Source organism: Bos grunniens, chromosome 9 (genome assembly GCF_055505025.1).
Source record: "Bos grunniens cultivar Pamir isolate PY7600 chromosome 9, Bosgru_T2T1.0, whole genome shotgun sequence".
Lineage (NCBI taxonomy): Eukaryota > Metazoa > Chordata > Mammalia > Artiodactyla > Bovidae > Bos > Bos grunniens.
In genome coordinates this window covers 84,966,900-84,989,253 of record NC_141173.1, presented here as the reverse complement: position 1 = coordinate 84,989,253, position 22,354 = coordinate 84,966,900, and the positions used below count along the sequence as shown (strand labels likewise).

At 37.4% G+C, this 22,354-nt stretch overlaps 1 protein-coding gene across 2 annotated transcripts in view; it reads right to left on the bottom strand.

The window, feature by feature from the left end:
• ADGB (androglobin) overlaps nt 1-22,354 on the bottom strand; it is a 190,178-nt gene that overhangs the window by 60,740 nt on the left and 107,084 nt on the right. For both annotated transcript variants that reach the window (XM_086316626.1, XM_086316625.1), the window contains 8 exons: nt 20,956-21,097; nt 18,990-19,104; nt 14,346-14,513; nt 7,952-8,087; nt 7,187-7,324; nt 5,240-5,333; nt 1,731-1,865; nt 835-988 (listed from right to left, as the gene is read on the bottom strand). In XM_086316626.1, coding sequence (XP_086172752.1) covers nt 835-988; nt 1,731-1,865; nt 5,240-5,333; nt 7,187-7,324; nt 7,952-8,087; nt 14,346-14,513; nt 18,990-19,104; nt 20,956-21,097 — 1,082 coding nt within the window. The remainder of the gene's footprint in view (nt 1-834; nt 989-1,730; nt 1,866-5,239; nt 5,334-7,186; nt 7,325-7,951; nt 8,088-14,345; nt 14,514-18,989; nt 19,105-20,955; nt 21,098-22,354) is intronic.

Below are 22,354 nucleotides of genomic sequence, written 5' to 3'. Positions count from 1 at the left end.
ATGGGATTCTCCAGGCAAGAATACTGGAGTGGGTTGCCATTTCCTTCTCATTTAAAGCTACCCCCCAAATTTAAGTTTACTCAAGGAAGGGAGGTTTACAGTGGAGCTACTAAGCAAAAGCTAAACCAAACCCAAAGAATGCTGCATGTGAATAAGAATCAGAGTCTTGTGTGGTTCTAACTAAACACCAACTAAAGATCTCTACCAAAAGTAGGTATCAATGACTAACATGATCGGTATTAGTATACTTATCTGGTGAAGTAAAGAGCTCACCTCTAGAATTTAATGACATCTGTGAACTTAGCAGAATCTCCCTTTGAATTAAATCATCTTTTTCTTATGGATCTTTGAGACCTTTGATTTCCAATTACAAATGTAAAAATTTTTTATATTCAAAAGGAAATCTAGGCAAAATTTGGTGAGTGGCTGTATAAACACAATCTTCAAACATATTTAGGAATCAAATAAAAAACCCAGTGGGAAACTGAGACAACCTGATGATAATTTGGTTGAGGGATAAGACTAAATGTGCTCTTTACCTCCATTTTCATTTTAAGGGTTTGTATGATTTTATAATTTTAATAATGGGGATTTCTAACATTTTCCTTTTGTCATATTTTCTTTGGCAAAAAGATAAGAAGGGGACTAAAAGGAGAATATTCTGGCACTCACATTAAGTACCTATTGCTGTCAAATACAGGAGACTTCTCTGCAGAAAGACCAGGGCCTAATTATGGGCTGAAAACACATCTGGTCTACCTTCTGCTGGAAAATCTCAGGGTGCTGGCTTCTCACTGCTATTCTATCAAATGAGGAGAATCAATTTAAACCTACCTTATTCTTGGTATAAAGATAAGGCACCACTTTTTGGAACACTTTTGGCACTTGTTCCATTGTGTCATTGTTAACAATGTGGAGCATACAGACTGGAAGTGTAGTATATACTTTGGGAACCAAAATCATATCTTGAGGAACCAAAAATGTTTCTCTGTAATTACAAAAGAGTGAAGTTTCCCTTGGCATGAACATCATAAAGAAAGTTTGAAATTAAGTTTGAAGCCAAGAAATAAAAAAATAAGTTTAAAGTTGCAAATAACTTAAAGGTACACATATTTTTTTCCTTTAGAATTCTAATTAATACATTATTTTTTTCATGCAAATGCTAACCTTTTAAGAAATCCTATTTATAAATAATCTGTGACTCTAACATGCTATTGCTTGGAAATGAAATAGTTCATTTCTATACTCAAAGCATATCAGTTTATTACATATGTGTGCATGCTTAGCCACTCAGTCATGTCCAGCTCTTGAGACCTCATGGACTGTAGCACACCAGGCTCCTCTATTCATGGGATTTTTCAGGCAAGACTACTGGAGTGGGTTGCCTTTTCTCCTCCAGGGGAATCTTCCTGGCCCAGGGATTAAACTTGCATTTCCTATATCTCCTGCATTGCAGGCGTATTCTTTACCTGCTGAACCATTGGAGAAGCCATATTCATCAAAAGATCTAATAGTTAACTTCATATTCTTCATATTTTGTTTAATGAAACATGGATAAAATTTCTATAATAGCTCATTTATGCACATCAGATATGGAAGGAAGTTTAACTAAGTTCCGAAAGCAAGTTAAATGGTCATACTATTACTACTATCACAAATAAAACTCTCTCTATGTAAATATTTTATACCACTTAGGGGTGATATGATTCACCAATATATGATAGCCTCACCTGAAAACTATAAACCAAGTGTTTGGTGGCTGGTCTGTGTAAGTCACAGTATAGTCAGCAAAAGCAATCTTAGTTTCTTCATCTTGATAGCATGGATAAGATTCCATAGATTTGCACTTGCTTTTAAACATAAGTCTGGAAAGGTAAAAATAATTTAAGTACCAATGGCAAAAGCAATTTTTGAAATAAATTCTATTTATAAAAAATGAACCAAAAAAAAAAAAAAAAAAAACAACCCACCCAGCATAAAATATTGCAGTCCATTGTTGGATGGATCGAGTACCTCATCAAATGAAGGCTCATTGTGTGTGGCTCAAAGGCAGAGGTGACCATTTCAGGTCAACCATGATGTCTCTCAAAAGTGCCCAAAATTATCTGAAGTTCTTAGTTGAAGGAGAACCTAATTCCTGACTCTGGGACTAATTAAAATTTACAGATGGGAAATCAGCACCAAAGATCAAGCTATAAGGGTGAGAAAATTAGAAGCAGGAAAACTAGCAATAAAACTGAATAGGAGCCACTGAAAGTCTGGGGATTCAATGTAGAGAATAAATAATAGAACATAGTTTACAGTGAGGAATTGATTTCTAAAAAAAAAAAAAAGATTTTAAAATAAACCCTAAAAGCAAAGGCCATGAACAAGGGGAGAGTGCCAGAGTTTTCCTTGTACATGATTTCTAGTGCAACTAGGTTTTTCCATGATTGCCCCACTGGAAGGCTGTGGTATATTCCAGAACACAATGGAAATGATCAGAGAGATCCTGGGTCCTGTAGCTCCCACCCAGCCAGGAACCAGAACCAGCCTCAGTAGCACTAGGAGTCTCAGGTCTTTTGTATAATGTTGGGTATTAGCTGGGACAGAAGCTATAATAGTCATAGACCGTGGTTCTCTGTAGGGGTCTATACAGAGCTAGAGCTGCTCTTGGCTTCCGGATGGTGGATGGCTTGACTGTACTGTCAGTGGGAAGCAAAGCCATAGAGATCCTCAGGGAGGACAGGATTCATCTGCTCTTTCTGATTGCTGGTCTTTGGTAGTGGAAGGAAAATGATAGGTTTATATTTGCACATCCACATTTTAGTTGTGTCCACTCTTTGCACCCCTTTGGACTGTAGCTTGCCAGGCTCCTTTGTCTGTGGGGTTTTCCAGACAAGAATACTGGAGTGGGTTGCCATGCCCTCCTCCAGGGGATCTTCCTGACCAAGAGATCAGGAAGACACAGGCATCCCCTGTGTCTCATGCATTGCAGGTGGATTCTTTACCCCCTGAACCATCAGGGAAGTAGGGTATTAAAAAGCTTTTAAAAATAATTACAAGAACAGAGACGAGGTTGGTTATATCTTCTGGTGCATGTGGCATTTTTTTGGGTACTTTCTATATACACAACCATATTGCCTGTAAATGGTGGCTTTATTTCTTCCCTTCAAATTCTACTGACACTTATATTGCTTTATTACCTTTTTGCCCTTTTCGGAATTTCAGGATTACCTTGAATAGAAGTGTTTGGGCAGGCATCTTTGTCTCATTCCCAACTCAAGGAAAAGCATTCAAACTTTCACCACTAATTATGTTTACAGTAATTTAAAAAATATACTAGGTACCATAACATATTAAGGAAAATCTTCTCTAAACTTAGTTAGCCAAAAATTTTTAAATTTTGAATTTGTGTTGCTTTTTTTCAAATGTTTTTTTCTGAACCTATCCGAAGGACCAAATGATTTGTTCCTTTTCCCTGTTAATGTGCCGAATTAATGCATTTCCTAATGTTAAACCACTCTTGCATGTCTCAGAGTGGGAAACCCACTTAATTAAAAGATATTATCTTTTTATATCATTCCAATTTTGATTTGCTACATTTTTTCATCTAATTTCAAGAGAGTGACTGGTTTGCAATTTCAGTTTTTTGTTTTCTTTTTTTTTTTTTAACTAACTATGTTTGCTGAGATTTTAAAACCAAGGTTTTGAGTTGCTAAGTGTTTCCTCTTTTTTTCTATTCTCTAGAAGATGTGTAATATTAATCTTATTTCTTAAATTCACTAGTTGATCCATTTAGCAAATTGCTAGAGAATATATTGTGCATCCTTGCCTTATTAGCATTTCATCTAGATTATTACTTTTACCATTTCTGCAGTAATGCCAGAACTTTAGAACTCTGTAGCTCCATTTATCCAATTTCTGCATTTTGCATTGCTAAGGTTAAGATTTTACTCCTACATGTAGCCATTAGTCTAATTGTCCTTTGGAAATAATATGTCTCATTTTTCTGGTAACTTTGAAAATTTTTCTTCTGGCCTTTGGTTTCTGGCAGTTTGACTATGATAAATCTAGGTATGATTTCCTTTGTGTCTTTCCTGCACAGACTCTGCATGCAGAGTCTCTTGAAAACACAAGTTGATATATTTTACCAGTTTTAGAAATTTATCAGCTATTATATTTTTGTATTCTGGTACTATAATGATATAAATACTGGACTTTCTAATCATGTCCCACATTTTCCTTAGTTCTTTCCTTATTTTCCACTATTTTTCTATTGACCTATCTCCCAGTTCACTAATCTCTTCCTCTATTCTGCCTGATATGCTGTTAAACTCAAACATTTAAAATTCAGTTGTTAGAAACTGTATTTATGTAATCTCCATTTAACTGTGCTTTATTAATCTAAACTTTTAATCTATTTTCTCTTTATTCTTTATTTTCTTGAGCATTTCCACAATAGTTACTGTTAGAGATTTGGTCTGCTAGCTCCTACATCAAAATGGTCTGCTTCTTTTATGTGTTTGTTGTTGTTCAGTTGTTAAATTGTGTCTAACTCTTTACAACCCCATGGACTGCAGTGTGCTTGGCTTCCCTGTCCTTCACTATCTCCCAGAGTTTGTTCAAACTCATGTTCGTTGAGTCGGTGATGCCATCCAACCATCATAGCCTCTGTGGCCCCCTTTTCCTCCTGCCCTCAGTCTTTCCTAGCATCAGATTTATTCCAAGAAGATTTGTGGTTAAAATGCAGTTTTCCTAAGGCCCAATTTACCTCACACTTGTCCTTGTTTCTAGAGTGCAGTTCACCAGGGATTTCAAGTGATGGCTTTCACTGTTGAAGCCTGGCGTGCTACAGTCCATGGGATTGCCAAAGAGTAGGACATAGATTAGCAATTGGACATCAAAAACAACAATAGTCTGCCCTATCAGGTCCTAAACTTTTAACTTTTGTCTCCTGAGCACCAAAAGACTTCAAGAAACTCTGCTTTGCTTCTCAGAGTTTTCCTGCTTAGAATATTAAATAAGTGCAGTGAAGACAAATAAGAAGTAGTAACTGGGGAAGTTCAGAAGCAATGGTATGTTTCTAGCTGCAGTGATTAGGGAAAAACCCTATGAATATGGTGGCATTTGAATTGGAACTTGGAGGATACCAAGATACTGCAATACAAAACCAATACAATATTGTAAAGTAATGAACCTCCAATTAAAATAAATAAATGTACATTAAAAAGAAAAAAACATCATTGAGCTGCTTTACCTTAAGAGAGAAACTGCATACTGTTCCATATTCTGTTCCAACATAGCCCAAACTTTCTGAAGCGTATCTGCAACACTGGCATTTTCCTTTGTATCTAAAAATAACAATATAAAAACTGTAAGGTGCCTGAAAAATCATCTTGTTCTAAGCCCTCCTTTTACAGGTGAAGCACTTGAAACTCACAAGTAAGGTGATATCCAGAGTCAGAAGCTTTACTAGCAATAAAAGCATGTTTAAAATAGAAAGCTAAAAAAATAAAATAAAATACAAAGCTATGAACCTTTAGCTGAGAGTTCTGATCATCATTTTATGCTGTTTCCCTTCATCTCTAGTTAAAAAATCATAAAATGCTCTTTGATCTAATTGAATATACTCATCAAAGAGTTTACAACAAAAGATCCCTTATCACAGCAAAAAAGTCCTTATGAATGCTCTTGTATTAGAAACTATAATCCATCCATTTTTTTCCTAAAGAACAGTGGCTAATGGGATCTCACTGAAGCTTAACCTAAAGCATAATCCACAAAAGGCTTAAGAGGAGATGATCTGACAAAAAAATGTGAATCCATCATAAGCGTCTCAAATTTAACATGTCAGAAATTGACTTTTTTTTTCTAATTATCTTAATTTCTTCATAGAACTTACTGGTATCTGAAATCGTTATCTTAATATATTTACTTTCAATTCCATGCCTGGGACCACTATAACACAAGATTCATTAGAGCAGAAACCTTGGAAGTTTTACTAATTTCTGTAAGGCCAGAACATAGAATAGTTCTGCATACACAAGAATTATTCAAAAATTATATGTTGAATGAGAACACAAATACTATTAAAAAGCTGCTCATTTCTTTTTATAAAGAGAAAAAATTATTATATGAATATGCTTTTTACAGTATATACGGACAAACAACAGGGATATTTTTCTATCACAAAACTATGCAATGTAGTTTGTTTGTTTAACATTTATGGATCTATAGTTTTTACTGCTTTGATGAACATTTTGATATTTCTCATTGTTTCAGAGATACTTTTACAACAAAATGTTTCAAAATACTCAAAGAATTCTGTGGGAGGCAAGGCTTTTTACATAAACATGTCAACAAAATGTGCAGAATGAAAATAATCGAATATAATTTTTTTTGCCTTTGCAGTGTTTTATTTTGAGCTGATAAAACAGATCTTTTCACAAAATAGTTTCATATACAAAAATATATTTGATTTGATAAATATAATAATACACTTTGAATGCATTTTATGCTAACTGTATGATACCATGGACATACGTGGAAACATCTTCATTTAATTCATTCATGCATTCACTTTGAAAAATGGCCTAGAAATGTAAAATTCTCTATGACTTAGCTGAAACTGACTGCTGTGCATTCCGCTAGGCACTGAGGATGAATGGGAAAAGGCCAGTTTCCTGTTTTTGAAGAACTCACAAAAGATGGGGAAAATACAGCTGATCATTCATTCAGCCAGTATTCACTGTGTGCTCAGTCTGTGTCAGACACAGACTAAAGCCACACTGCACTAAATTGCAGGAACAAGAGCTTGAGCATACATACCTGCACCCTGAACTCAAGAAATTTCAATATTTATAGAATTAAAAACAATTAGCTGAGCCATAGAGTTGAATGAACCTAAAATATTTTTTGTTAGCATGTAAACAAATATTCATCTTTATTTATGCAGGGGCTTCCCTGGTGGCTCAGATGGTAAGGAATCCTCCTGCAATGCAGGGGATCTGGGTTCAGTGCATGGATTGGGAAGATCCCCTGGAGAAGGGAATGACTACCCACTCAGTATTAAGGCCTCCATGGACAGAGGAGCCTGGCAGCCTACAGTCCATGGGGTTGCAAAGAGTCAGACACGATTGAATGACTTTAACTTCACTTATTTATGCACTTATTTATAAAATTATAAATGATTAAAAGAGCATACCTGGTGTTCTCGCTTTCATAAGTAATCTGACATATGTTCCTCTCCACATGGCTTGAATTTTAATTGCCGCTGCTACTTCCTCTGGAGAATACTCTTTATCGCTTGTTGGCACATTGTACTTAGCATCTACCCATTCCGCTAGAAAGAGAAAAACAAACTTTGGACTGAAAATTAATCTAATCTCTACTTCAGTTTTCACTGCCTTTAACTTTTAAGGCCATCTGATGTGTCAAGTGCCACAATGATAGATTTGTTCTTATATTTAACATTGCCTTCTGCAGGTGGTTCCTTTTTAGAATATAAACATTCTGGAGAAGGGAAATAGTAAATATTGACACTTTAGTCAAATACTGTTGAATTCCTCTGTGAAAATAGCAAGAAGGATCTCTTAAAGTTGAAAAAAAGATGTTAAAATCATGGGAATAGAGCATTGGAAAAGGAAGAAATGAAGGTTTCTGAGATCAGAATATCTTCCCAGAATTCCTCAAGTTGTATTATATACATAGGTGACAGTCTGCTTTTTAAGGTCAGGAACAAATAAAACTGGGATATTCTGGGTTCCCCTGGAAATACGTGGAACAGGGGACCATGTCAGATCTTCGGAAACTTTTGAGCTTTCTCAGGGCAATGCTTGAACCCTACAACTGTCAATACTGAATTATTCTACCTACACCACAGAAATTTGGGTGCATTTTTCTCAAATTATGTATCCTAAATAAAGCTAGGAATTTCCTGGTCACATAAACACCTAAAATTAATGAGTACCTAAAGAAGCCTCTTCCAAAGAAGAATCGAGTAAATCCAAGTGCAAAACCACAGCACGGAATGCAAATTTGGTGTTGGGTGGAGGTTTTGTTATTTGAGCTTTTTTCATTAAACGCCATAAAGAAATATGAAAAACCTGAAAAAAGATTAAATGTATTAGTATATTTTCTAAATCAAGAAAATACTCTTACCTAGTCAGAGAGGCTCTAAAAACCTTTCTATTTCTCAGATATACACACCATCTAACAGAAGACTCTTTGAAGACTCCCTCATCTGGTAAGAGACCAAATTTATTTAACATCTGATAAATTTTAACTTAATAAGATTTAATCAACACAATGTTTATAATATACGTTCAACCAAAATTAATATTAAATTAATTGAGGTGATACAGTGTAAGATAAAAAATAATGTTCTTATGCCTAAGCGACTTAAATACCAGGTTTCTCTTATTCTGAGATGCCATGTATTGTAAGATACACTATTAATTCATGTGCTTCAAGAAAGAAAATATGCCACTCAAGATTTTTATCACTTTCCATCACTTGTGAGTATTTATTTCCTATTGAAAAATCTCTTTTAAATTTATTTAGGCATAACTTCTTCATCATATATCACATTTAAACATATATGAAAAAATAAAATAAGCTACATATATTGATTAAGTATTCCAAAAACATATTCATACTCAGACTCCTACTCTTGCAAATCACTTTTTGCAATCACTTAACATGTGTGTTTTCTATACAGTTATATTATTTGTGTTGTCAAGAGATGCACCATTGCCTCAAGAGCATTCTTCTTTTGTCCCTGGATATTTTCTCAAGCCACTGACTCTCATTCAGGAAGTGTTGATGCCAATTCATTGTTTATTTCACCAAAGAGGACTGATGGAAGGTTTCTAGACTACAACCAGAACACATATTCCTTCTTTCAAGTTCTTTTTTTTTCATGATTTTTATACAGAAATGTTGACAGATTCCACATATCCAATCACACTATTATTGGTGATGATAACCAACCACGGCACATTTCTTCTTGTTTACTTGTAGCTATTTACATGTTCACAGGGAGTAAAGCACTTGATGGATTAGGTAGGGCTGAAGTGAAATGAAGTGAAAGTCGCTCAGTTGTGTCCGACTCTTTGCAACCCCATGGACTGTACAGTCCATGGAATTCTCCAGGCTAGAATACTGGAGTGGGTAGCCGTTCCCTTCTCCAGAGGATTGTCCCAACCCAGGGATCGAACCCAGTCTCCCACATTGCAGGCAGATCCTTTACCAACTGAGCCACCAGGGAAGCCCTAGGTAGGGCCCCCCTGGGCACTATTTGTGGTGACTTTCACCCAATTATACCTCTCCCTCTCCCTGAGCTCTTAGGAAATCATTCTGATCTGAGGAAAACCCCTTTCCCTTCGTGCACACGGTCACCCCAAATGCCAGGTGAATTTAGGATTCACCATGTGTAACAAATGGTGCCATCAAATCCTTCTACTTAAGGACTATTTATCATTTATCTTGAGAATATGTATGTAATGGACTCTATATGACGAACTATACAAAAGAGAAATGTCCTTGGGTCTTTGCAATCTCTTTAGTAGATTGCCCTTGACGTGTATCACATTCTAGTTTAAGGTTTATGCAACGATTTTCTTTTTCTTCTACCTTTGTGGAGTTTTTCTTGGTTTGAAGATTGTTCTTAATTATCTTTCCCCAACAACACCTTATGCTCAGTTAAAGTGGAATAACAGGGAAATTAAATTTCTAGTATAAATAATTTCTAATATAATTGTACCTTATATATTGTACATACTGTTTGCTTATATGAAATTAAAAATTGGCTGAGTGAAATGATTCTAGACAGAGACCATGCACCCTTCACAAAAGTTAACTCAAAATTAAAAAATAAATAAATAAACAGTAGACTGAAATGTACAATGTAAAAGAATAAAATTTCTAGAAGATAAGATAGGAGAATATCTAGATGACCCTGGGTAGGGCAGTGCCTTTATGTATTCATCACTAAAGCCATGACACATAAGAGAAAGAATTGATAAGCTAGACTTCACTAAAATTAAAACTTCTGCTTTGTAAAGAAAATGTCAAGAGAATGAGAAGACTTTGACTTCTCTAATGACTTCATAGACTGGGAAAAAATATTTGCAAAAAGAATACTTAAAAGGCAATGATAAGAAAACAAACAACCTGATTAAAAATGGGACAAAGACTTTAACAGACACCTCACCAAAACAGATATACAGATGGCAAATAAGCATATCAAAAGATGTTTCACACTGTATGTCATCAGGGATATGCAGATTAAGATGACTTACCACTGTGCTTTAGAAGAGCCCAAATCTGGAACACTGACAACATCAAATTCTGACTAGAATATGGAATATTAGAAACTCTCAATCATTTTGATGGGAATGAAAAATGGTACAACCACTCTTGAAGAGTCTGATGATTTTTATAAAGCTAAACATACTCTTGTTATAGGATCCAGCAATTACACTCCTTTGTATTTACCCGAGGGGATTGAAAATGTATGTCCGCCCAAAAACTTGTACACAGTTGTTTACAGCCACTTCATTCATAAATGCCAAAACTTGGAACCAACAAAGATGTTCTTCAGTAAGTGAATAAATAAACTGTGCTATATTCAGACAATGGAATATTGTTCAGAACTAAGAAGAAATGGGGCTCCCCAGGTGGTGCTGGTGGTAAAGAACCCTCCTGCCAATGCAGGAGGCATAAGAGAAGTGGGTTCAGTCCCTAGTTGGGGAAGATCCCCTGGAGAAGGAAATGGCAACTCACTCCAGTATTCTTGCCTGGAGAATCCCATGGACAGTGGAGCCTGGTGGGCTATAGTCATAGGGTCTCAGAGGTGGATATGACTGAAGCAACTTAGCACACAGGAAGAAATGACTTATGAAGTCATGAAAAGACAAGGAGGGAACTTAAATACCTATTTCTAAGTCAAAGAAGCCAATCTGGAAAGACTACATTATGACATTTTGGAAAAGGCAAAACTATGGAGACAATAAAGAGATCAGTGTGTGCCAGGGCTTGGGGGAGGGGAGGGATGAGTAGGCAGAACACTTAGGACTTGTAAAGCAGTGAAATTACTATGTATGATACTGCAATGATAGATCTATGTCATTATACATTTGTCCAAGCCCATAGAATGTATGCCAAGAGTGAATTCTAATGTAAATTGCGGACTTTGGGCTCATCAGTTGTAAGAAATGTACAACTCATGGGGGATGCTGGTAAGTAATGGGGGAGGTGTGTGGGGGGTAGGGGATATATGGGAAGTCTCCATGCCTTCTGCACAATTTTGTGATGAACCTGCAACTACTCTAAAAATTGTCCTTAATAAAACAAATTTTAACTGGGTATCCTGTGTTTTAATTTCTAACTCTAGCAACACTACTCCCCAGGGGCTATTTGACAATATCTGAAACCATTTTTAGTTGTCACAACTGGTGTTTGGAGGGTGTAGGCAAGCCATGATGCCACTGACAGTTCAGGACCACAACAAAAATCAACTGAAAGGTCGATAGTGAACAGGGGTGCCACTCTCTGTTTTGTATCCCTCCTTTAAGGCTTTCAGGAAAGGAGGGTGGCAAAAGTAGGAAGTCAATAAATACCTGGAGTAATGGGCAAATTTGGCCTTGGAGTACAGAATGAAGCAGAGCAAAGGCTCATAGAGTTTTTCCAAGAGAATGCACTGGTCATAGCAAACACCCTCTTTCAACAACACAATAGAAGACTCTACATATGAACATCACCAGATGGTCGACACTGAAATCAGATTGATTATATTCTTTGCAGCCAAAGATGGAAAAGCTCTGTACAGTCAGCAAAAACAAAACTGGGAGCTGACTATGGCTCAGATCATGAAATCCTTATTGCCAAACTCAGACTTAAATTGAAGAAAATAGGGAAACCATCTAGACCATTTAGGTTTGACTTAAATTGAATCCTTTACAACTATACAGTGGAAGTGACAAATAGATTCAAAGGTTAGAGTGTCTGAAGAATTACAGACGGAGGTTCATGATGTTGTAGAGGAGACAGGGATCAAGACCATTTCCCCAAGAAAAAGAAATGTAAAAAGGCAAAAAGGTTGTCTGAGGAGGCCTTACAAACAGCTATGAAAAGAAGAGAAGTGAAAGGAAAAGAAGAAAAGGAAAGGTATACCCATTTGAATGCAGAGTTCCAAAGAATAGCAAGGAGAGATAAGAAAGCCTTCCTTAGTGATCACTGCAAAGAAATAGAGGAAAACAATAGAATGAGAAAGACTAAAGATCTCTTCAAGAAAATTAGAGATACCAAGGGAACTTTTTATGCAAAGACGGACACAATAAAGGACAGAAATGGTATGGACCTAACAGAAGCAGGAATACACAGAAGAAATATACAAAAACATCTATATGACCCAGATAATCACAATGGTGTGATCATTCACTTAGAGCCAGACCTTCTGGAAGTCAAGTGGACCTTACAAAGCACCACTATGAACAGAGCTAGTGGAGGTGATGGAACTCCAGTTGAGCTACTTCAATTCTTAAAAGATGATGCTATGAAAGTGCTGCATTCAATATGCCAGCAAATTTGGAAAACTCAGCAGTGACCACAGGACTGGTCAAGGTCAGTTTTCATTCCAATCCCAAAGAAAGGCAATGCCAAAGAATGTTCAAATCACCACATAATTGCACTCATCTTACATGCTAACAAAATAATGCTCAAAATTCTCCAAAGCAGGCTTCAACAGTATGTGAACTATGAACTTCCAGATGTTCAAGCTGGATTTAGAAAAGGCAGAGGAACCAGAGATCAAATTGCCAACATCCATTGGATCATCAAAAAAGCAAGAGAGCTCCAGAAAAACATCTACTTCTGCTCCATTGACTATCCAAAAGCCTTTGACTGTGTGGATCACAACAAACTATGGAAAATTCTTCAAGAGATGGGAATACCAGACCACATGACCTGCCTCCTGAGAAATCTGTATGTTGGTCAGGAAGCAACAGTTAGAACTGGACATGGAACAACAGACTGGTTCCAAATCAAGAAAGGAGTATGTCAAGGCTGTATATTGTCACCCTGTTTATTTAACTTATATGCAGAGTACATCATGAGAAATGCTGGGCTGGATGAAGCACAAGTTGGAATCAAACATTGCCAGGAGAAATATCAATAACCTCAGATATGCAGATGACACCACCCTTATGGCAGAAAGGGAAGAAGAAATAAAAAGTGTCTCTAAGAAAGTGAAAGAGGAGAGTGAAAAAGTTAGCTTAAAACTCAACATTCAGAAAACTAAGATCATGGCATCTGGTCCCATCACTTCATGGCATATAGATGGGGAAACAGTGGAAACAGTGTCAGACTTTATTTTAGGGGGCTCCAAAGTCACTGCAGATGGCGACTGCAGCCATGAAATTAAAAGACGCTTACTCCTTGGAAGAAAAGCTATGACCAACCTAGACAGCATACTAAAAAGCAGAGACATTACTTTGCCAACAAAGGTCTGCCTAGTCAAAGCTATGGTTTTTCCAGTGGTCATGTGAGAGTTGGACCATAAAGAAAGCTGAACGCCAAAGAATTGATGCTTTTGAACTGTGGTGTTGGAGAAGACTCTTGAGAGTCCTTTGGACTCTTGCAAGGAGATCCAACCAGTGCATCCTAAAGGAGATCAGTCCTGAGTGTTCATTGGAAGGACTGATATTGAAGCTGAAATTCCAATCCTTTGGCCACCTGATGCAAAGAACTGACTCATTGGAAAAGACCCTGATTCTGGGAAAGATTGCAGACGGAAGGAGAAGGGGACAACAGAGAATGAGATGGTTGGATGGCATCACTGACTCAATGGACATGAGCTTGAGTAAGCTCCAGGAATTGGTGATGGACAGGGAGGCCTGTTGTGCTGCAATTCATGGGGTTGCAAAGAGTTGGACATGACTAAGTGACTGAACTGACTGAACTGAAAGCTAGGATGCTGCTTAGCCCCAAAAGTGTGAGGAAATATTGATACCTCGAGAGCATCCACCTATCAGTGGGGAAGGAGTTGGTGGATAAATAGTACAGTCACCTCATCCTTTAGTAGGATGTTTCTGAGGGATACCCTCCACAGTTCACCAGGATCCCCTGGAGGACTGAGCCCCAGTAACCCACAGCAATCATTATCATATCCTTTAACAAATATGCTTTTCTTTCTCATTTCATTCTTCCTAGTCTCTCATTTCTGCTTGCTGTCATCACTTTCCAAATTGTCTTCATCCAAAACATTCTCTCAGCTCTGATTTAGGGGATCTTATCTAATATGAGATATATTATTACAAATAGAACATATTCTTCTAGGAACTGTATAGCCTGAACATACTTACCCTGAAGTGCTGTGCAGTTAGTTCTTTATCCTGGAGGGGGATAGGGTAGTGAGCTGTTTGTAGATCCTTCAGGGCTGCAGAAAGTTTAGCCTTATCTTTGAAATTAGCAATCACATGTCCAACAGCTTTCAAAATTGTTAAAGCCTGCTCTGTAAATCGGTAGCTCTCCTGTGAAGACCAAGCATAGTACTCAGCTTCATTTTTGTTTATTTAGGTGTAATTAAGTTTACAAAGATTTCGTTTCTGTTAATATATTAAAAATCTGTTACGTGACTGACTCAGCAGTTATTTATGGAAAATTTACTTGATCAAAGTATTTCACCAGGAGTCATGATCAGAGAGATGTTAAACAAGGAACCTGATTCTTGCTCTTGTAGGAACACACAGAAAGAACACCAACCCCACTGGGGGCCATGGGCAATTTCTCCACAGTATTAATATCCAACCTTTGTTCTGAAGAACGTCTAGGAATTAGTCTGACAGCTGTGTGGTATCTGATGACTGAAGGGCAGAGAAGAGTTCAGGGAGAGAGCAATTAAAAAAAAAAAAAGAAAGAAGAGGCAAGAGGGTGAACTAGCATGTCTTCCTTCTGCTATAAATGCTGAAGAAACAATAAAGCAAGGAGGCGACAGGGATATCAGGAAGGGACTTATTTTTAAAGATGGAGAAAACCCTGAGGTGTTGCAGATGATGGAGAAATTGCAGAGCAGAGGGTGCTTACAGGCAGCCTGAAGAGGGTCATGCAGGAGGAGAACTTTGTAAAGTCTGCTTTTGCCCCTTTCCTTAGGGGCACTAACATCACTCCGCAGTTCCCTGTAGAAATTCTAAGGACTAGTCCAGCAGGAATAGCATGAGAATGGAGCAAGAAGCTGATGAAAACAGAGGCAATTGACTCGCCATATTAATGCATTTACTTCCCCCTGACCTTCTCCCAATCCCCTCAACGCTTTGGAAAAATGTCTTCTTAATAGTTTCTCCCTGAAATGAAACCATGACCCGAAAAGTCACCTGGTTAAGTGGTAGCATTGGGAGTGATCAAGAATGGCTCTGAGAAGCTTGAGTCTCTCTGCTTTTGAACCAATCTATAGCCCCCTTTCCTTCTTGATTAGAAGTGAAGACTACTGGGGCCCAAAAGTCAGCCCCAATAACTTTTATAAGATGGAGGATAATCACAGGAAAATACGAGTTCACAGACCCGAACAGTTAATTAGGGAATTAAATCACCTAAAGAAACAAACTGCTTCCATTTCCTGACTATTGTAAACAGTTTTGCTATGAACATTGGGGTGCATACATCTTTTTGAATATAAGCCCAGGACATATGTCCAGGAGCTGGATTGCTGGATCATATGGTAGTACTTTGCCAACAAAGGTTCATCTAGTCAAGGCTATGGTTTTTCCTGTGGTCATGTATGGATGTGAGAGTTGGACTGTGAAGAAGGCTGAGTGCCGAAGAATTGATGCTTTTGAACTGTGGTGTTGGAGAAGACTCTTGAGAGTCCCTTGGACTGCAAGGAGATCCAACCAGTCCATTCTGAAGGAGATCAGCTCTGGGATTTCTTTGGAAGGGATGATGCTAAAGCTGAAACTCCAATACTTTGGCCACCTCATTCGAAGAGCTGACTCACTGGAAAAGACTCTGATGCTGGGAGGGATTGAGGGCAGGAGGAGAAGCAGGCTAAGCAGGACAGAGGATGAGATGACTGGATGGCATCACTGACTCGATGGACTCTGAGAGTTGGTGATGGACAGGGAGGCCTGGAGTGCTGCGATTCATGGGGTCGCAAAGAGTCGGACTCAACTGAGCGACTGATCTGATCTGATGGTAGTCCTATTTTTAGTTTTTTAAGGGCTTCCCTCGTAGCTCAATTGGTGAAGAATCTGCCTGCAATGCAGGAGACACAGGTTCAATTCCTGAGTCAGGAAGATGCCCTGGAGAAGGAACTGGGAACCCATTCCAGTAGTCTTGCCTGGAGGATCCCATGGACAGAGGAGCCTGGCAGGCTACAGTCAATGGGGTCACAAGAGTTGGACATGAATTAGTGACTAAAGCACCACCACCATGGAACCTCCATACTGTTGTTCTACATAGTAGCTGTATCAATTTACATTCTAACCAACTGTGTAGGAAGGTTTCCTTTTCTCCATACTCTCTCCAGTACTTATTTTTTGTAGATATTTTGATGGCCATTTTGACTTATGTGAGGTGGTACCTCATTGTGGTTTTGCTTTGCATTTCTCTAATAATTAACAATGTTGAGCATCTTTTAAAATACCTGTTAATCTTCTCAATGTCTTCTTTGAAGAAATGTCTATTGAGGTCTTCTGCCTATTTTTTATTAGGTTGCTTTTTAACATTGAGTTGTATGAGCTGTTTGTATATTTTGGAAATTAACCCCTTGTCAGTCACATCATTTGCAAATATCTCCAATTCCATAGACTGTCTTTTCATTTTGTTGGTTTCTTTTGCTGTGCAAAAGCTTTTTCTTTTTTATTTTATGTTTAAACTTTACATAATTGTATTAGTTTTGCCAAATATCAAAATGCAAAAGCTTTTAAGTTCGATATGTGCACCCCAGTGTTCATAGCACTATATACAGCAGCCTAAATGTCCATCAGTCGATGCATGGATACAGAACTGGAATATTACTCAGCCATAAGAAGAATGAAAAGCTGCCATTTGCAGTAACATGGATGGGCCTACAGAATATCATAGTGATTAAGTACACAAATACTGTGTGATATCACACTTGGAATAAAATACATAAGTACAAATGGATCTATTTACAAAACTGAAACCTCATAGACATAGAAAACAAACTATGACTAACCAAAGGCAAACAGGTAGGGGAGGGAAAAATTAGGAGTGTGGGTTTAATGGATACACACTGCTACATATAAAATAGATAAGAAACAACGACTTACTATATAACACAGGGGACAATATTCAATATCTTCTAATTAGCCTATAATGGAATATAATCTGAAAAAATATATATTAAAACTGAAACACTTGGAGGAACAGCTGAAACTAACATGATACTGTAAATCAGTTCTACTTCAATTCAAAAAAATAAAAAAGAAACAAATTAGATAAGCCATACTATGTAAAAAAATTTTTTTTTTGTTTATTTGTTTGGTGTTTGAAGCAGAGAAAGGTTTATTTCAGGGCCACACAAGGAGGTGGTGGCTCATGCTCTAAAAATCCCCAAGTTTCCTGAAGTTTTTTTTTTTTAATATTATAATATCATTATGTGTGCTCAGTCACTCAGTCTTATCTGACTCTTTGAAGTCCCATGGATTGTATCTCAGCAGGCTCCTCTGTCCATGGAATTTTCCAGGCAAGAATACTGGTGTGGTGTGCCATTTCCTCCTCCAGGGGGTCTTCCCAACTCAGGGATCGAACCTGAGTCTCTTGTGTCTCTTACATTGGCAGGGGGATTCTTTACCACTTAAGCACATTTATTATTCATCTAAATCATATAATGTTGGCAGTTAAGTTGGCTGCCTTTATTTTATAGTTATCTTGAAGAATCGGACATGACTGAGTGACTAACACTTTCACTTTATGCAGTTTCATTTATACAGTTTCTTTTAGATAACACTGATTTATTCAGGTAAAAATAATTTTTTTAAAGAAGAGAAAAAACAAGAATTTAAAATAAGCAGGGTAAATCTAATTAAGGGTTTAAGGGACATAGACGGTGGGCTTGATGATCTTCCTTCTGTGTCTATTGAGCAGGAGTTAGGTCTGATGAGAGGTGATGCAGAAAGAGAAGGGGCAGCCATAGGGCATCCTTCAGGACCACTGCCTGGAGAGGGAAGAACGCATGACTGGAGCGTATCTGGGCCATGAAAACGTGAGCACGGAGTTGGTTTTGAGCCATCCTGCTACTGCTCTGGACAAGTTTACTGACTGGCTAAGTGGATCTCATCTCACTAATATGAAGTTGTGATATATGGAGATAGATTAGAGGAGCAGGTAAAGCTGAATTATGCAGTAGAAAGGCCCTATAAATACTTGTCTCCCAAAATGCATATGCATGTGTCTGAAGATGTCCTTGAGAGGATGTCTAAACCAAGACAGGACCTGAAGGAAGATTTATTTATCTCTCTTTTCTTTCAGACTCTGTCAGAGCCAGTAGCTAGAAAAACCAAGAGGTTAAGAGCAGATGAAGAAATCACTGACCCTTTCGTGGATCCTCTCTCCCTGAATCCCAGAGTCCCTTCCTTAGGACAAAGAAGGAGGAAAGGAACATTTAAAATATCAAAAATTTAACCTGCATTGAAAAAGTCTGTACTGATCCTTTATGTTTCTCAAGGGAACAATAATATTGATACTATGGGATCTGCCTTAGGTGTTAATAGATGTGTAAGGGAATTCAACAGAGCAGAGGTGAGTAAATAAAATAAAATGAAATAAAATAATAATTATGTTTAAAATAAAATGATTTTATTTGTATCCCTACAGAGTTAAGACTGCTTATTAACATGTCGTATTTGAGAATTTCTTACAGAATATACTTAGTAGTTTTAAAAAGTAAACAAATGAGTAAGCTGAATAAAAAAATAGAAATATTATTTAGTTCAAGATCTTTGAAACTAAAGCACACACACAAAAATCACAGTTGCTAACCAACTTACCGGCTCAAAGTTGGGTAGCACAACATCTTCATCCCCAATGACGAAGGTCACCATGCTGCAGATGTGTATGGAGTGGCCCACGGGGGAGTACGCAGTGAAGAGCAGCATGTGTCTCCTAAAGAGAGTGGACACTATATATAGATCGAGGGTCTCCTTTGTTGTAGTCCTTGCCTCTGTTAGCTTCTTGATGATACTTTGTGCTCAAATGAAGTCAAAGGTTAGTATGGGCTGAATTTTGTAACAGATGAGGTAATGACTGATGAATTTTTACTCTGAAAGAACCCTCAGAGAGCATGGAATCTATATTTCACTAATTATGTTGGATAAAAGCAGTCACACTAAATGACAAAGTTGCACATATTGGAGACATCTCCCATGCACTGCTGCTGCTGCTAAGTCGCTTCAGTCGTGTCCGACTCTGTGTGACCCCATAGATGGCAGCCCACCAGGCTTCCCCGTCCCTGGGATTCTCCAGGCAAGAACACTGGAGTAGGCTGCCATTTCCTTCTCCAGTGCATGGAAGTGAAAAGTGAAAGTGAAGTCCCTCAGTCATGTCTGACTCCTAGTGACCCCATGGACTGCAGCCCACCAGGCTCCTCCGTCCATGGGATTTTTCCAGGCAAGAGAACTGGAGTGGGGTGCCATTGCCTTCTCCGCCCATGCACTGCAGACATATTGCAAAAGACTGGTCCTGATTTTCACCTCACAACAGTAATAATTCACATTGGCCAAGTGCATTGTAGATTTCATAGTCATTTTCTCACAAATGCATAGCTTCATGTATGTTACTTATGTCTCTCCTACCAGGTTGTAGCACCATGGAGAGGACTGAGAGCATGTCTTAAAGCTTCGTGGTGGCTGCTTAGGTCCTTTTGGGGGGAAATGTAGATAGAAGTAGTAAATTGTGAAAGTGTTTAGCTGCTCAGTTGTATCCTACTCTTTGTGACCCCATGGACTGTAGGGTAGTCGGCCAGGCTCCTCTATCCATGGAATTCTCCAGGCATGAATACTGGAGTGGTTTGCCATTCCCTTCTCCAGGGGATCTTCCTGACCCAGAGATTGGACCCAGGTCTCCTGCATTGCAGGCTGATTCTTTACTGTCTGAGCCACCAGGGAAGCCCAGATAAAAGTAGATTCTTTATCAGTTCCTCATCCTTGGTCATCTTGATGAATGAGCACTCAGACAGAATAATGATCTCTGGAAGAATCTTTCCATACTAGAGTTTTTAGGGGAGATGTGAAAAATATAGTATTTTTAAAATTCATTATTCCTCTAGGAATATTAGATGCTTGCCATAGATTATTTTAGCACTTTATCTTGTTGCTTGGGTTTTGCTTTTTGAATAAGAGCCATAAATTTTCATTAATCACATAGAATATCATGATTGATCTTGGGAAATTCAGCAAAATATTTATCTTATCTGAAATATGAGGTAATATTTTGAACTTATCAAAAATCATGAAAACTTTTCAACTATATATCTTTTCTTTAAAATGGAAAATGTGATGTGTTTAACCAATTGTATCTTAACTTAAAATAAAACTACAGGTAAAATTAAAAATAACTACAGGTAAAACTATAGATTTATAGAAAAAATGCTATTTTTCAGCCTGTTTTTAAATAAAATCATGGTCCTTATTAAGAACTATGGCATAATAAAACAAAAAGATCATTTTAATAAATTAATTTTAGGAAATACTGGGTTAAACACGTTTAAAATGTACTCTTTACTAAACACGTTTCAGATTCTTTGACAATTACACATCTTCCAAAAGATACAGCATTTCTCCAGTTTATTCGTTCCCAGAATTATTTTTCTCAAGAATCATGATGATAGACCTATACTTTGTGAAATCACTGTAGGAAACAACGTATTAGATTCCATATTGTTTCATTATCTAGTAGTCAAAAGTTTACAAGTCTTCAAATAATACTTAGTATGGGAAAAATAAAGTCACTGCATACCCAACAGGCAGGCGAACCACTGTAGCCTTGGTAGCATAGGTGTGAATTGTCACAACAAGATCACGTGGCCTCAGAGATTTCCAAGAAACTGTCTCAACTGTAAGTAGTCCAGGCTCTATGGGAGGGCTGTTCTTTGTTAAAGCTTTAGGAAAAGTTAAAAAAATTATATATATATATATAAAATTTGATTGTTGGCCATCACTAGTACTGCTTTTTTATCAATATGACATTAATAATATAATTATAATGATATTAACAACAACCAACAATTAGACATATTCTGAAAATGCTCATAAAACATTAGAAATTATGCTGGGTAAATAGTTACGGGAAATAATACTCGAGAGGAAGAAAGACCTCTGGTCCTATTCCTACTTTTCTCCTCGTAGTCATTCCCCCAGCTGAGGAAACCAGAAATGGAAAAGTTAGGAAAACAGAGGTCAGCCAGGGATATTTCATTGTAGTATACCACTACTTTTCTTATGTAGAGCAGGAATCACAATATCCTGCTGGATATGCAATTTTAAAGGAGGAAAATTACTACTTCTGGGGAAATGAGAGATTTTCCTAAGAAAGTGTCAAAACAAGGGCAAAATATGCTACATTTTATCTAAGTTTTTTACCTTTGATTCTTAGCTTTAAGTGTGTGGAGAAATAACATAATTAACAAAACTTTCATTTCAATTAAATTAACATTTTAAATTTAATTGTATTTTGTAAATTAACTAAAGCAATCTAATTAACTTTTTTAAAATCTGAAAATGGGTAGAAAATATTATTCTTCATTGGTAGCTGAGGGCAAAATACTTCTTACCTTGTTTTGCAGCTAACCCTCAAGCTAATGTTACAGGCCACCACGTGATCTGAAACACTTCCTTGCATTTGGAGTTTCAAAGTTCTAGGATGTGGTGCAGCTTAGGAACTGTTGGTTAGGTAGATATACTAAACTCACACTGCTGAAGTCTGGAAAGTGTATTCAACAAATATTTATTGCCTACCTGCTACACATCTGATACCACTTAAAACATTGGGTATATCTTAGTAGGAAAACCATAGTCTCTGCCATCAAGGTAGGCAAGAAATTCAATATTAAGCATGCAGAAAATATGTATACCTGTACAGGGTCAGAGCTGTTCATTTGAGTTACATATAAATGCTTTAGTAAAACAAGTCAATCAAAGAATACTGTTTTGTGCATATGTGCATGTGTTCAAAGAAGAAAGAAATCTAACGGCCTTAGAGAAGAAAAGGAACAGTCTATCTGTTAGAATAGGAAGGAAAGGTGACTAGAGCTTCAGAGAGTTCAATATGAGGAGATGAGTGGGTCATTTCTGATCTCTTCTATCTCTTCAGTGAAAATAGTAGCAAGGTCATCACCTGGAAAGGAAGAAGGATAAGA